We start from the raw sequence: 13,898 nt of genomic DNA, 5'->3' as shown, positions 1-13,898 counted from the left end.
CACTTTGTCTGTTTTCCCCGGCTTCATTTATTTAAAGAAAAATGATAATTCAGTAGAAGTCAGAATTCAATTTCCTGTTTTCTTTCAAAACAGTAAAATACCATTTCAAACTGCATGCCAGAGTTGTACATAGTTCCTAATTGTACTAAGTACACAAGAGACTAAAAGCTTTTATCTGTTCATCTCCCGACTTTCCCCAGTCTGTGGTCCGTCTTGGGATCAGCAATAATCGCCTGGACTGCTACAATTGCTTCATTAATTTTTGTTTGCAGCTCTCGGAGCTCCTCTATATGCAGCAGTCGGAGAATTTGCGCAGCTTCATTAAGAACAGCATCTGGGTGAGATGCAGAAAGAGAAGTCGTATCAAGCATTTTCATCTGACACGAGGGTCTTAAGAAAAGCTTAATTCAAGTCAACACTCTGCACTTCATTCACGCTTGTGGTTTTTGTACTTGAAAGAGGGAACAGCTTTCCCTGCTGCTAGAGAGGGACAGGGTGCTCTGCAAAACCTCACTCAGCTTCCTGCAGCCCTCGCAGGAATCTGCAGCCAAGTCGGGTCAGAATGAAGCATTCCGAGTAGTAATTTAGGTGTACGTGGGGCAAAAGCGAAGCCAGACTAATGGAGTCCCAGGTCTACAAAATAATCTATCAGGTCATGCCAACTTGTGCTGCATCTGATTAGATTTCAGGTAAATTATGCAGCTAAAAGATATGGAAGCAGCTCAGAGGTCCTCTGCTGGTGGAAGGAAGATTCACAAGACAGCAGTAATGAGATGCATTCCTTCCACTTGCAAACGTGGCTGCCATTAAAAGCTGTTATTTAAGCATTAGTCTGAAACAACACAGCTAAGATTTATGCTTTTCTGTTCCAAAACAAAATGCTCAGGAGCACTCGTAAATAACAAGCTGGGAGGGAGCAATTCTTTCCACAACAGGCTTTTTTCACTGTACACATTATCTACATATTTGACAGTAATAGACTTTGTCAAACATTGCTATTTAAAAGTAACATTAAGAGAACCACTTACCTCCTGTGTCAAAACCAAGAACGTGCTTTTCTAAAGCAACAGGCAAACCCTTTCAAAAGAAAAAGCATATTCAAATACAATTAGAAACATCACTTTGCATGTTTGGAAAATAAAATCAAGTACTACAGCAGGTAACTCTGGAGGAGAGGACACTTGAGTTGTGCTTATACAGACACGTGTGACAACTTTGAAAAGCCGTGTTTGAGGACACACAGGTGCCTTCGTGTCTTGAAACAGCAAACCCAGCATATTAATAAAGAAGAAATCCTCATGCTTGATAATCCCCCTCCTTGTCAAGCAAACCCCATTGCATACGCCCTGCCCACATTCAATCCTTAAAAGGCTAACAACAGTGCTGCGAGAGAACACCCAATCCAGCAACATCGCTGCCCAGACGAACAAAAACCACGCTCAAACCCGGCTTTCTTAGAAACTACTGCCTTTAAACAGCTGCCAGTTTTCAAAGCACTGGCTGGTTTGAAAGAGTTGTAAAAACTCTTTGTAATCAAGCGGGTTTCTCAAACACTAAACTGGCAACCTCCATCAAGTGTTTTCTCAAGTGTTAAGCTTAGGAATAAAGCTAAACATTCAATTTTCTAAACACTTGCTCTTATTAAGACAGCACAAGGAAAAGTTCTATTAGTGGTCATTTATAAGCATTGCTCTCTTTGCCCTCTCCAGTTGTGGAGGAGTGGTCACACTCAACACTCACACGCCATGTTTCAACATGCACATAAAATTAGATTTAAACAATGCAAATCTTAGGTATACTACACCTCTGTAACTCTCTTTAACATTTGCCTTGGCACATTTGCCAAATGCCTTGCATTTGGCACGACAAAAAGATTCGAGTTCAATACCACTCGTTTCCACAACAATGAGGTTGCAAACCTTCTAAACAGGGAGGATTTCTTGCAAAGGCTTTTATGTACATGTAAAAAAAAAATTCTGAGTTGATCAAAACACACACTAAATACAAAATGGTGACTATAACTCAGAGTTGCCCCATTTTTAAAAAGTGGTTCTTTTCCACGGCCTTACAACAGAACAGATGTTCAAGTGCAATCTGAAAAATACATCTCCATTGTTAAAATCTAACCCGCTTGTTGACAGGAATGCTACTAATGCCACTTCAAACTGATTCCAGCAGTATCAGACTTCATACATGTACTTTTTAAGAAATCAGGTTTATACTTAAGGCTGCAAAGACCTCACTGCCACTCCAGTGTGTTCTCAGAGCCACATGAGCAATGAAACACCGATTCGGTCAGTTCTTTGTGGATGAACTCGCCAGGGCCGTTCCAGGCACCTCCAACGCTGGACAAGCAAGCGGCACCTTCAGAGGTGGTCTTCTGAGACACCCTGGTAGCATGGCATTATTTACCCTGCCTTCCTCCCACTACCCCGTATGTTAGCTCCTTTTCGGCTGGTGGAAGCGGTCTTTGGCCTTTCCCAAACCCCACAGCCCGTAGTAGCGGTCTTGTAGCAGGCGCTGGGCTGTACAGGCACCCGCTGCTGCTACAACCACATACAAGCACATGCTCATTTCAACAGCAGCTTCAAACAGGGAGAGAATTGAAGAGCACCTTTCAGTCTGTAACTACACAGACTACTTCGTTTCACAGCCTCATTCCCCAAAACTTGAATTTAAAAATGCTGCACAAAACACTTTGAATGGGCCTGAGCACCGCAGCTCTCTCTCCTGTAACTGGAAATGTCAACAGTAAAACTAGATTGCATAGAAGGGGGAGGGAAAAAAGTTTCCAGACTTCATAATAGGGGGAAAATGTACTCACTTTATTGTGCTTTTTAAGCATGCCCCAGGTATAGCCTTCAGGGGTATCCTTACAGTGACCCTGAAGGGCATTTACTGTACTTGATCCTACCTAGGATACACTCATCAGGCAAGGGAAGCCCAGAAGTCTGCCGGTATCAATCTGAATCCTGTCTAGACACTGAGTACACTGAATTGCCAGCCATTCAAAATACACTACAAAACCAGAAGTGTCATGTCTTATCTTGAAAACCATACCTTGAAAACCCAACAAGATACATTTCATTTTATTTGGCACAAGCGCAGCAGCGTAAGTGTCCTCGGCATAGCCCTCATACATATCCTTCGTCAGGGAAGGTTTCTGTGTCCATTTTATCTTTTTCCCCACTCCCTCATGGTATCGCCAAGAATGCAACTCATGACTTTTTGTATATTAAATCGTCTGCCATCCAGCAGTCATACTCCTTCCAGGGTCAAGGCTCAATACACAAAGCGTCACTGGCTATTTTTGTGGCCATTAACAAGCCAGCCAAAAATCAGAGGCAGGGGTTTGTTTTTCCTCTCCTATCCTGCAACCCAGCCATCCGCTCTGCTTTTAAGGTATTTTCTTCATTCATCTGGTACATTATGACGTTGATGATCACTGCTGGCACAGATAAAGCTGTTTTCCTGCTTCTAATCCGCTGCCTTTTCTCCACCCCACTTGAAATTTAGCATTCCTAATGAGAATACGCTCCCAGTGCCATATACCGCATTCAGGTTGAAATGTTGCTGTGCACTAAGACCTGACCACACTTTGAAGACCCATCAAATATGAACAGTTCTTTGTCACCGCAAAAAAAGTCACTGTTCCTCAAAGAAGCTAGTTCTGCCAAACACACAGGAAATCCCATTTTGATCCCTGAATGTCAGCTGTGCAGCTATGTAAACAACAACTAAAAGCAGCTTCTTATTAACATTAGTTATAAAACCTAAATTGACTCCAGCGGTCTCAGCTGCTTTTGTATTTTCCTGCTCTTTTAACGGTTTTATGGATGTCCAGGACCAAAGCTTTGATTTATTGTTCCAATGCTTCTGGCAATTACTGCACTGCAAGGCAGAGCACCTGCGATTACCACTTAGCAAACCCCATAAGCGGTGTTATGATAATAAATAAAGCATGGACTGTTCTGAGCAGCTGCCAGAAGAGAGGAAGGGACTTGCGCTCTTTGACCAGATCCAGTCGCTTTAGCGGGGACTCTTCTAAACGTACACCTGCAGGGCAGGAGATGCTGCCTTCCCTGGCTGCGCCCGAGGCACAGCGCCGGCAGCTGCTGTGCCAAATGCCGGAGAGAAGAGCTGGAGAACTGGGATGTTTAAGAAATGCCAATCCAAAAAACCACAGCCATCCCCTGGAACATCTTACAGACAGCTTGTGGTTTAAAAAGAATTCTGCAACAGCTGAGTTTTAAGTGCAGAAGTTTCCTTCACCATTTCTCTTTTTAGGGAGGAGGGGAGGGGAGGTAGATGTCCAATATCCCGTTCCTTAAACACACACAAGGTGTACGTACGAAGCAAAACACTCCATACAAGGAATGTTTCAACCAGCTTATGTAGCCAACACTGTCAATTCCAAGGAAAAGCCAGGCCATGAATTTCTTCTCTGTAGGCTTGCTGTGCTGAACAGCAAGGGTAATCCTCTAGCAAATATGAGGATAGGAGAAGAGCTACGCGCGTGATCTATCATATGGGTACATATACTTGTAGTCAACTGAAGCAAAAAGAGCTTTGTATACTTTCCATAATCCTCTGGGTCTTTTAGAATCAGGATGGCGAAGATAAAGCAAGTTTCCACCACCCACCTAAGTGAAGTATTTAAACAGAACTGGTTTTGACTGAGTTGGCAGACATTTATGCCTACACTTATAATAATAATTCACACTAGGCTCATGCAGTGTATATACAAACCTCCTTGGACTGACTGGCCTTCGCTATGGCGTCCTGCGTCAAGCGCTCTTGAACCAAAATGCGAATGGCCTAGGAAAAACATTTAAAGGAGAAAGTAATTAATTTATGTCTTGAGGCATTTCTTGGCAATTCCAAGGGAAAAGGAGCCAACGTTATAACCTAGCGTAACTTCAAACCCACAGTTCTGTAAAAAACACTTTGAAAAACTGTCAAACCTTAAACCTTTTCAAATAGCACTATCCTTTGCAAGTAGCGTCTTACACAGGCGTAGTCTCTTTGGCTGTGGGAAGGCAGCTTAACCAGAAGAGACGAGGACATTACACTATTAATTTCAGCCACTACTGGGCCAGAAACTGCAAAATACTAGGAACAGTCAAGAAATGTTAATTTTCCTGAGATTGCATGCCTTTAATGCTGCAGCAGTGCAGCTTCTTCAGGCAGGAAACCCTGCTATTGGCATCTTTTAATAGGTGCTAAACCATCTTCCATGTGCAGAGAAGCCTGGAGCAAGGCTACCCACCCGGGTCTTAAAAAGACTGAGAACAGAAAGGAATTATTTTTAGACATGGGAAGAAGAACAGCCTTGATTTTAACAATCCTGCTGCTCATCTGTTTTTACCGGCTCCAGCACATAGCATGAAATCGTATCGGAGCTATCAGTTACTGATACCTACAGCTGTAAACACCTCTAAAAATAACTGAAGGAATACCATGCAGGCAGACTTCCACCAGAAAGAACTGGGTCTGTCAGACACATTTTTCAGACATCCCCTGATGAGTAGCCAAATGTGACAGAAGCAGTCTTACTGCTTCATGTTTCTCCCCCAAGATTTCTCCCAGGTTTGGTCATGATTAAAGTTGAGATCATGCTAGAAAGTTGCCACTGAATACTTCTAGAAATCTTTTTAACTGTAGGAAGCAGCCTGGACAAAAAGAGTGATTTGATGAGGAGTTTAACTTTAAATTCCAGCAGTGAAACCAGACCTTGCATAAGAGAATTTTGAGTGCCTTTTGCATTCGTAAAAGGACATCCAACTGTGTTATATAGATGCTTTCTGATCAACTTGCCAGAAGTTTAATTTAATAAAATGGGACTCCAAATACCTCTCTGCTCACTCTGGCCAAGGTCTGGCCAGATGTCTGTGGCATGCTCGCACCCTTTGGCCTTCCCTAAGCATCCATTTCAGAGTGTCCAAGCCTGCATAGGGACTGTAGCATCTCTGCACATTTACTGCAAGCCTGCTTATTGTGCCATAGAATTAAGAGTTTCACTGACACGTTGTAATACCATGAAACCCTGAAAACTAGCATTGCTGCTGTTCACAAAACTTGAAACGCCACTGCAGGAATCTGTTTTCACTGTAATTAAAAGCAAGAAAGGTCAGATCAGTGGTTTTGTCCAACCACCTCTGTCTGGCAAAAAAACAAAAAAAAAAAGAGGGAGACTAGAAATGTGGAAATAGTGATAGAAATGTAAATACGTTTATGCAGAAAACACATTCTGCTTTCTTTTTGAGTGGTTAGTACCAAATTAGGTGAGGTGAACCCACAGAAAGTTTGCTAGCCTTGAGCTAATCCTGTAAGATATCTTGAAGGAAAACTCTGCCTAATAAGGGCTGAGCTCAGGCTGCGGATCCTCAACATCACCATTCACAGGGTCTCTTCTCTACCCAATATCCCTTTTCACTGTTTTTTGTAGGGTTTGGGGTGGGGTTTTTTGGTAGGTGTTTGATATACGAGATCTCTACCACTCTTTAAAGACTGGTGAAGGGTTCAAAGGCTATTTTGGGGAGGCAAAGGAGGATACCATACCGGAGAGAATGAGAAAAGAATGAGAAAAGGGTTAATGGGATACCTGCAAGCTGTTAATTTCTTAGGAAACCAAGCCAACACAGTACTACTGTTCAAATACACCCATTATAGACTGACACACACTATATAAACTTTAATAGCCATGGCATTTAGTTTCGCCCAAATAAGTTTAGCAAATATCACAGCTACTGTAATGAATGGACTTTATTGGTTTTATTTCAGTGAAATGAGTTTATTTTGGTGCTAAACAAAACTAAGCTTAATTTCCATACTATGACACAATCAGTAGGAACTCAGGATTGCTGCAGTCTCAGTAAATAGAGTACCTAAAGAAAACAGTGCAGGTTCAACCCAAAATTCACAGGTAACTACAGAGTTCCACCACTAAGTCACAAATTTTCCTCAAAGTCATAAAAAAGCTGCTTTAGAAAATTAATTACCCTATTTACTGCATGTAGAAGCCATGATTAGTTGTCAAGACTAAATTAAACTGACTTCAGTAATGACAAGGAGTAAACAGTTCGTAGGACCGGAAGTCAGGAGGAGGTAGCTCTTCACTGTGGTTGTTTGTTTTAAACCATCCTTTGCATCACTTAGCCTCTACGTTTTTCAAGTTTCTCTTTTAAGTCCTAGCATTAGAATACAGTCTTCTCCTTTGAGCGTGTTCCTCAATATCTCTGAGGTTCATTAAAAACACATAAAGCACTACTTTGGTTAACCTGGACCACTTCAAACTCTGAACAACAGTCCTCAGTGTTGGAATTCCAGGAACTCAGCTACAATTGAACTGTTCACCAAGACAATTATCCTTGCATTAATTTCCATGATGAATATTGTGTTCTTATCTGCTTGAAAAGGCACATACAGGATGCGTTTTCCTTTCTATTTGTGACTAAAAAGTCATAGCTATCAGTAACTGTGTACCACAAGCTATATATTTACATACCAGCCAGTTGGGAAAAGGAGGAAGAAGGTCTGAAAACCATGAAACTCACCTTAAGCATTACCAAGTAATCATCATGTCGCTGAATTTGAAGCAGGTTAGCTAAAGCCATCACGCCAGCCTTGAAATCAGGATTATTCACTGTAAAAATAATCATCATCATTAAAAACATATGCTAGTTTAACTAGCTCCAAAAGACAGAATTGGCTTCCTGACTCCAGGGTATTGGACTGCTCTCAAGGATGGGCAAGACCACAGAAACACAGCAGTGAGCAACCACTTCAGTCTGGCTACGAAGCAATCAAAGCATGCACCAGGCTGCGTAACCAGGCTGCAGAACGCCATCCAAGCACAAACAGTGTTGTTGTCAATGCCAAACACATTGCATATGTCCTACTGCACAGGAAACCAGTGTTAAGTCTTTGAAAATAAAGCCAATTACACAAAGGTATTCTCTTTCATAAATCTTTCTATCGCTGCAGAGCAGAACTGTGCCTGCTGGGTGAAGGTAGGACCAATTCCTAGCTGTTTTGTTGTAGGAGCAATGGAAGAAGGCTTGGGGGATTTAGGGCTAATTTTAGTAGCCAATTTCCACCACTTCCATTTATTGTGAGTGTGCCTAGCAGTCAAAAAAATTTACAATGATTATGAGAGAGGTACAGCTGGGGAAGACTAAGCCAGCATGTAATACGTGACAGTACTGAAGTAAACAGTCCGCCATCATGTTTCCTTTGCTTTTTTTTTTTTTTTAAAGATACATTAGAGTCTGTAGTCAAAAGGTATCTTGCTATTTCACCCTAAGCCACAATAAGCACTCATGTTTCCTAGAGCTCTCTGCAAAGCCGTTAACATAAATACCCTTCTGCTGCCTTCTCATTGCCTGGCAAGAGCCCTCCCAGCTTACTCTTATCTGATCAAGTCTCTGGGCACCTCAATCTGCTGGGAAAGATTCTCCCCTCTGCCCTTCCCCTTTTTCCCCTAGCAGGAAAAGCTCTGCATCAAGCACACATCCAGACACCTGGGATTCACACAGACCAGTTCCTCTTTCCTTTAGTAGGAATGCAGACAAGTGCAAACAACTCAAAGTAACTCAAAATACTGTTTACAGAGGCAGTTTGAGCCAGCAGTAGAAGAATGTATGAACACTGCATTTCTAAAGCTTTAAACACGGCTTTAAAAAGTTATACGTATCATAGTACCATAACAACTTAAAATCCAAAGAACAACACCCAGGCCATGGAACACATTCAGGTACGATGAGGCCGTACAGTAGGATTGCTGCACACTTACCATCCAAGTTAATCAGCGGTTCTGCATTTTTTGCTGTATTGTCAGTATTTTTAGCGCCATCAGGGGTAGAATCCTTATATTTATCAGCTGTTAAATTAAGAAGAAAATATGAACAACATCAGAGCTAACAACAAAAGTAACTAGTTAAAAGTTTAGCACCAAGCTGTAGCTTGTGATAGCTGTACTTTTGGAGTGTGGTAATTGCCCAAGAGCCTTCTGGGCTTATATGCTGATGTTTTGGAGCTCCCTACTCAGGTCCCCAAAGGCTGCCGCTCTCATGAGCTACCCCAACAGCTCCCATCTGCATCAGAGCATGCTCCGCACTTATGTAGGGCATTATGCTCTTGATTAAGGCTCTTCCTACAGCTTTCATCCCAGAAGGCTGAAAAAGCTGCACCTTACAGTTCTACTACTTTTAAAATCCATCAATCCATCTAGCATTGGCCCCTTGCCTCAATCAGCAGCGCAGGCAGGGCTCAGGAGCTACAGACTGAAGTTGGTTCTGATCAGCGAGGAAAACATTTCCAGCGAAGGCTTTGCTGCAGCATTCATCTGCAGCACACACAGGGGATTTTCAAGCCTTTTGAGGATGGAACCTCCATCCTCATGCACCCCTGAGTCACAGGCAGCTTACTTTCTGCAGCACAAGGGACTGAGAACCAGCTCTACAGATTGCAAGTATTTATATCCCATCCTTGTCTTGGGCAGAGCTCAGCCCTGCAAGAATTATAGGTAACAGAAAGCAGTACTTTGGCTATTAGCATGTTTGCCACCACTAATTACATTTGTATCTGCACCCTCACTAGAAGGAAATGAAACTGCTGCTGACTGTTGAGATTTAATTTAACTTTTTCATAACCTTGCCCTAGTTCCCAAGGGTTCAGGATCTACTCCCTGTGAAACAAGGGTCTAAGAATAACTTATTTGAATAAATGTGACTAAAGAAAATGCATTTAATACACTTTAGAGTAATTTCTCACAAAGGCAATCCCACAGGGAGAAGGGTATAAATATATACAATGGGTTTTGCTATATCCAAAAATAAAGTAATAAACGCAAGAATGCTGCTGCACTGTCCCTCGGGAGCTGAAGAGAAGTAGTTCACATCTGAACATCACGCAAAACCAAGGAGATGAAGTTGTATATTTTTAAGAAAACAATATACACTTTTGACATTTTCTTAATTTGATAAATAGCTCATGAAAGTAAACAGAAAAACACATTTCCCTACCATTTTGAAATATTATATTTAATACCATATAAATGATATTTAATAATACCATACCATTATCTCCATACTCGAGCCTAACCGCCAAGCCGAGAAGCCAGTCTACCGTTTCCTGTCGCTCTTGTATTTTGAAAGGACAGTTTACATCTTTCATATACTGTGGAGTAGAAAGAGGAGAAAACAAATAGATGTTATTGACCTGTGTGCATTAGGTAGGAGCACAACACCGTTTTGTAAACAAGTCACTTTCCCACAGGCCTTACAGTTGTTAGAAGACAGTTATTAGCAAGGAGCATCATTGTGAAGTGTCCTGCTGTGGCATCTGATCCATCCGAGACGTTTTAGCGCACTCCAGTCCACCGCTAACTGGAGTCTGCCATTTAGTAATGGCACCTGCTTTTTAATGAATGTTATTCATTGCCAGACTGCAACCAGAGAAACCAAAATGCCCCTTCTTTGCTCTCTGTTCATTTTATACAGTAAGTGGAGGCATGGAAAGGAGAGAGAGCAAATTACAGCAAAAACTTCCCATCTAAAGCAGGAAGGAGGAACGATGCTACCTAAAGCTTTCACAATACTGACATCAGGGGATTCTGAGGGGCAGCAGAAATAATTTTCCCTTTCTCAGGGATTGTGTATGCAGAGGACAAAACACGGCCAGGACACTGTCTCTGCTCTTCTGAAGCCAGACCACAGGACCAAGCCCAACCTGCTGCCAAGACTCCCAAAGCCCAGGACACAGTCACGTTCTGCTGTGCCCCTTTGCTGAAGTGCCACACAGCCTCTACTCTGGCAGCAGCAGCACAGAGGGAAGGGGCACCAGGGGCTGGAGAGCACTGGCAGGAAGGGTTTCCCTGGCAGGCACGCAGAGAAGGGCAGTCTGGCCAAGCCAAGAAAGGTATCACTGATAGCACAACAGTACCTGCTGCCAGTAATTCTAATATCACGTACATTTATGCATGTGGTATTAGAATGCTTTGGGCTCCATCTTGCAAAGCACAAGCACTTGCGAAGTGCAAGCACCCCAATCCTCCTGGGCAGTGAGCACAGCAAGCAGTTCCCGGGGGGAACAAAAAGTGAGAAGAAAGGGCACTGAGCATTACAGAGCAGCATTTTCAGCTCCTCGCAGGGCTGTTTTGAGAGAAAGGAAATGGGAACCGAGAGGGAAAGCTCAACAGTGGTGACTCAAAATGCCCACAAGCGTGCGGGAGGTCACTCACAAAATGATGGCTGCTTGCCATGCTTGGTGCTAGCAGCAGAGAATCACCTGCCTGAAATAACAAGAGCTGCAGCAGCTTTCTGCCACACGCTTGGGAAGGCTATGAGTGCATTAGCCTCATCCATTTTCCTTTCAGTACATAAGAATCCTTAATGCAGAAAAAAAGGTGTTTACTTGTAGTCAATTTTCTTTCTACTTCAAGAGCTGAATCAAATCGGGCACAAAAAAGATTAGGATGGATACCACCCATTGCAAAACCACAGCTGAGTGAAAACTGCATATGAAAAGTTCTACCATCTTAAGTAACTCCTACAGTTTCAACAATACATTTAAATTCCCAGAAATGTAGAAGTTCAGACACAGGACAAATATTCAGAGTAATTTACATTCAACAACTACAGCAGCTATTAATCATCAATTACATACAACATCTTTATAATTTAAAATTGCATTTGAAACAACAAAAGACCTTTTCAAATGATTTGGGCCAGTCATCACTGTGTATGTTTCTTAAGTTCCCTCTGTCTTCAATCTTGTAGTGTCTGATTTTCTGGTCTTCAAGCCAGACAATAAAATTTCTGAATTCTGTTTCATCTGTCGGGAGAAGTAAACAAAGCAAGAATTAACCAATACCCTAAGGGCAAAACCAAGCCCTTAAGTTTTGACCCAATTCATATAAATACCGGTGCCCCGAGCGCTTTCATATTTCGTAGAAAGATATCTCTACACTAAAATCGTGTACTCCAGGATAACCGCTGACCAAAACTCAACACTGAGCATTTTTCATCTCTCAAAGTCACTTTAAATCAGCTACAGTGGATTGACTACACTAAAAGGCACCAAGCAACAGACTGGTTTTATTCAGAATATAGTTAAAACTGATTAAATGAAGGAGGAAAGGCGCAATGATGATAGAGAAATTCAGTTCCTAACCCTGTTACGTGGACAAACATGTTACATGCAGCAGTAACCCCCTCTCTCTTCCAAAAAGCACCACACACAACTCGTGACTGCACAAAAACATTTTCTTCCTTCACTGTTGACTCAACTTTTCTTGGTTGTTGACCCAACATCTCATTATTTGGGAGCTGGAATTCCACAATAAAAGGCTGTGGGCCAAACAAAGATATTTGTACCAGATGAAGCAATTAGCCTGCACCTGCACTTCAGTGACAGAGGAGATCACAGCTCTGGGGTATCGCTGGTCCCTCAAAACCTGGCTGTGATATTTTAGCATTGGATGAGCTTTAACATCCTGAGTTAGAGTTTAATATCCTCCTGCATCTCAGAGCCGGGTAAGCACACCATTTTCCCTGTCAGGGACAAAAATGATAGGTTTGCTTCTCAAAAGCATCTTTTAAGCGATGTAAGTGCCCTACTTCTATCAAATGCGTTGTAAGAAAGAGAGACGTGGTCAAAACACGTGACAAAAACTTTCAGTAAGATCTTTTAGAATGTCTACATTGACAAAATGAACCTTAGAGGAAAACTGCGTTGTAAGAAAGAGAGACGTGGTCAAAACACATGTGTCGAAAACTTTCAGTAAGATCTTTTAGAACGTCTACATTGACAAAATGAACCTTAGAGGAAAAAAAAAAGAAGGGCTGTTAATGATAAGGAACTTAAGGCCCAGAACAAAAGAAGATGTCAGTAGACCACGTCTACTGAAAGAGAAACGTGTCTACCAGAAGCACCGAAGGAAAGGCAACTTATTAAAGAGATGACCTGAAGCTTATAACTATCACACTGGATAAATACATTTGTCACGGCATCCTTTCAAGCAAGAAAGAAGTGCTGCAAAATAAAAACTCAATTAAGCATCAAAGTATTGATACGCATTGGCACGTGGCAAACCTGACCTAACCGTGTCTCTACACCACCCTCCTTCGCCACACCGCCGCCTCGCTTCGTGCGGAGGATCACACCAGGCTCCAGGGCTAAAGGTAGATTACTGCAGCCAGTGAGGGCGTTTTTGGCAGCACGCGTGGCTCCTGTCCCTCGCACCGGGTAAGCCAAAGCCCGTTGCAGGAGGAGGCCAAGAACCGCAGCGGCGTTGCCCACCCCTGCGGCATTGCCTCCACTTTCCTTCTTGCTTCCAGCCAAGGCCCAAAGAGGCCCCAAAACCGAGCAAAACGAACACAACCTCTGCAATCCCCGGGGGTCCCGGGGGAAAGGGGGGATTTCCCCCAAATACTGGGCTCCACCTAAAACTTTTGAGCCCAGCAGACCCTCCCGGCCTTAACCTCCCCTCCTCGGCCCGCCCCGCCCGGGGGACACCGCGGGGGTGAGAGCGGGCGAGCCAAGGCCCAAAGAGGCCCCAAAACCGAGCAAAACGAACACAACCTCTGCAATCCCCGGGGGTCCCGGGGGAAAGGGGGGATTTCCCCCAAATACTGGGCTCCACCTAAAACTTTTGAGCCCAGCAGACCCTCCCGGCCTTAACCTCCCCTCCTCGGCCCGCCCCGCCCGGGGGACACCGCGGGGGTGAGAGCGGGCGGGTGTCCGAAGCGCTGAGGCGAGGGGATGGCAACGGGAAGGCCGAGCTTCGGCGAGGGGCCCGGGGGTAGGCGGGAACGGGACACAAGGCCGCCGGTGCCTGAGGAGAGCGGGCGGGAAGCGGGGGGGAAGTCGCCGCGCAGCGGCCCCGCGGAGGCCCG

The 13,898-nt window shown here is 43.5% G+C and overlaps 1 protein-coding gene across 1 annotated transcript; it reads right to left on the bottom strand.

Moving 5' to 3' along the window:
- RTRAF (RNA transcription, translation and transport factor) lies at nucleotides 1–11,854 on the bottom strand. The gene is made up of 7 exons (XM_035897912.1): nucleotides 11,711–11,854; nucleotides 10,080–10,179; nucleotides 8,795–8,881; nucleotides 7,557–7,645; nucleotides 4,750–4,818; nucleotides 1,029–1,077; nucleotides 1–334 (listed from the first exon to the last, which is right to left on the bottom strand). Exons 2-7 carry the CDS (start codon nucleotides 10,174–10,176, stop codon nucleotides 180–182), a joined length of 546 nt encoding a protein of 181 aa, XP_035753805.1. The 5' UTR covers nucleotides 10,177–10,179; nucleotides 11,711–11,854; the 3' UTR covers nucleotides 1–179.
- Between the last annotated feature and the right edge of the window lie 2,044 nt (nucleotides 11,855–13,898).

Source organism: Egretta garzetta, unplaced genomic scaffold (genome assembly GCF_000687185.1).
Source record: "Egretta garzetta isolate BGI_Z169 unplaced genomic scaffold, ASM68718v1 scaffold767, whole genome shotgun sequence".
In the NCBI taxonomy this organism is placed as follows: Eukaryota; Metazoa; Chordata; class Aves; order Pelecaniformes; family Ardeidae; genus Egretta; species Egretta garzetta.
This window is presented reverse-complemented; position numbering and strand designations above follow the sequence as displayed.

Excerpts from the sequence above, each read along its gene's own strand:
- RTRAF (XM_035897912.1), bottom strand. The coding sequence starts at position 10,176 with ATGAAAGATGTAAACTGTCCTTTCAAAATACAAGAGCGACAGGAAACG. Across the intron at positions 8,882-10,079 it reads GCTCGAGTATGGAGATAATG|CTGATAAATATAAGGATTCT; the intron begins GTATGGTATTAT and ends TTAATTTAACAG. Across the intron at positions 335-1,028 it reads TCTTGGTTTTGACACAGGAG|ATGCTGTTCTTAATGAAGCT; the intron begins GTAAGTGGTTCT and ends CATCTCACCCAG.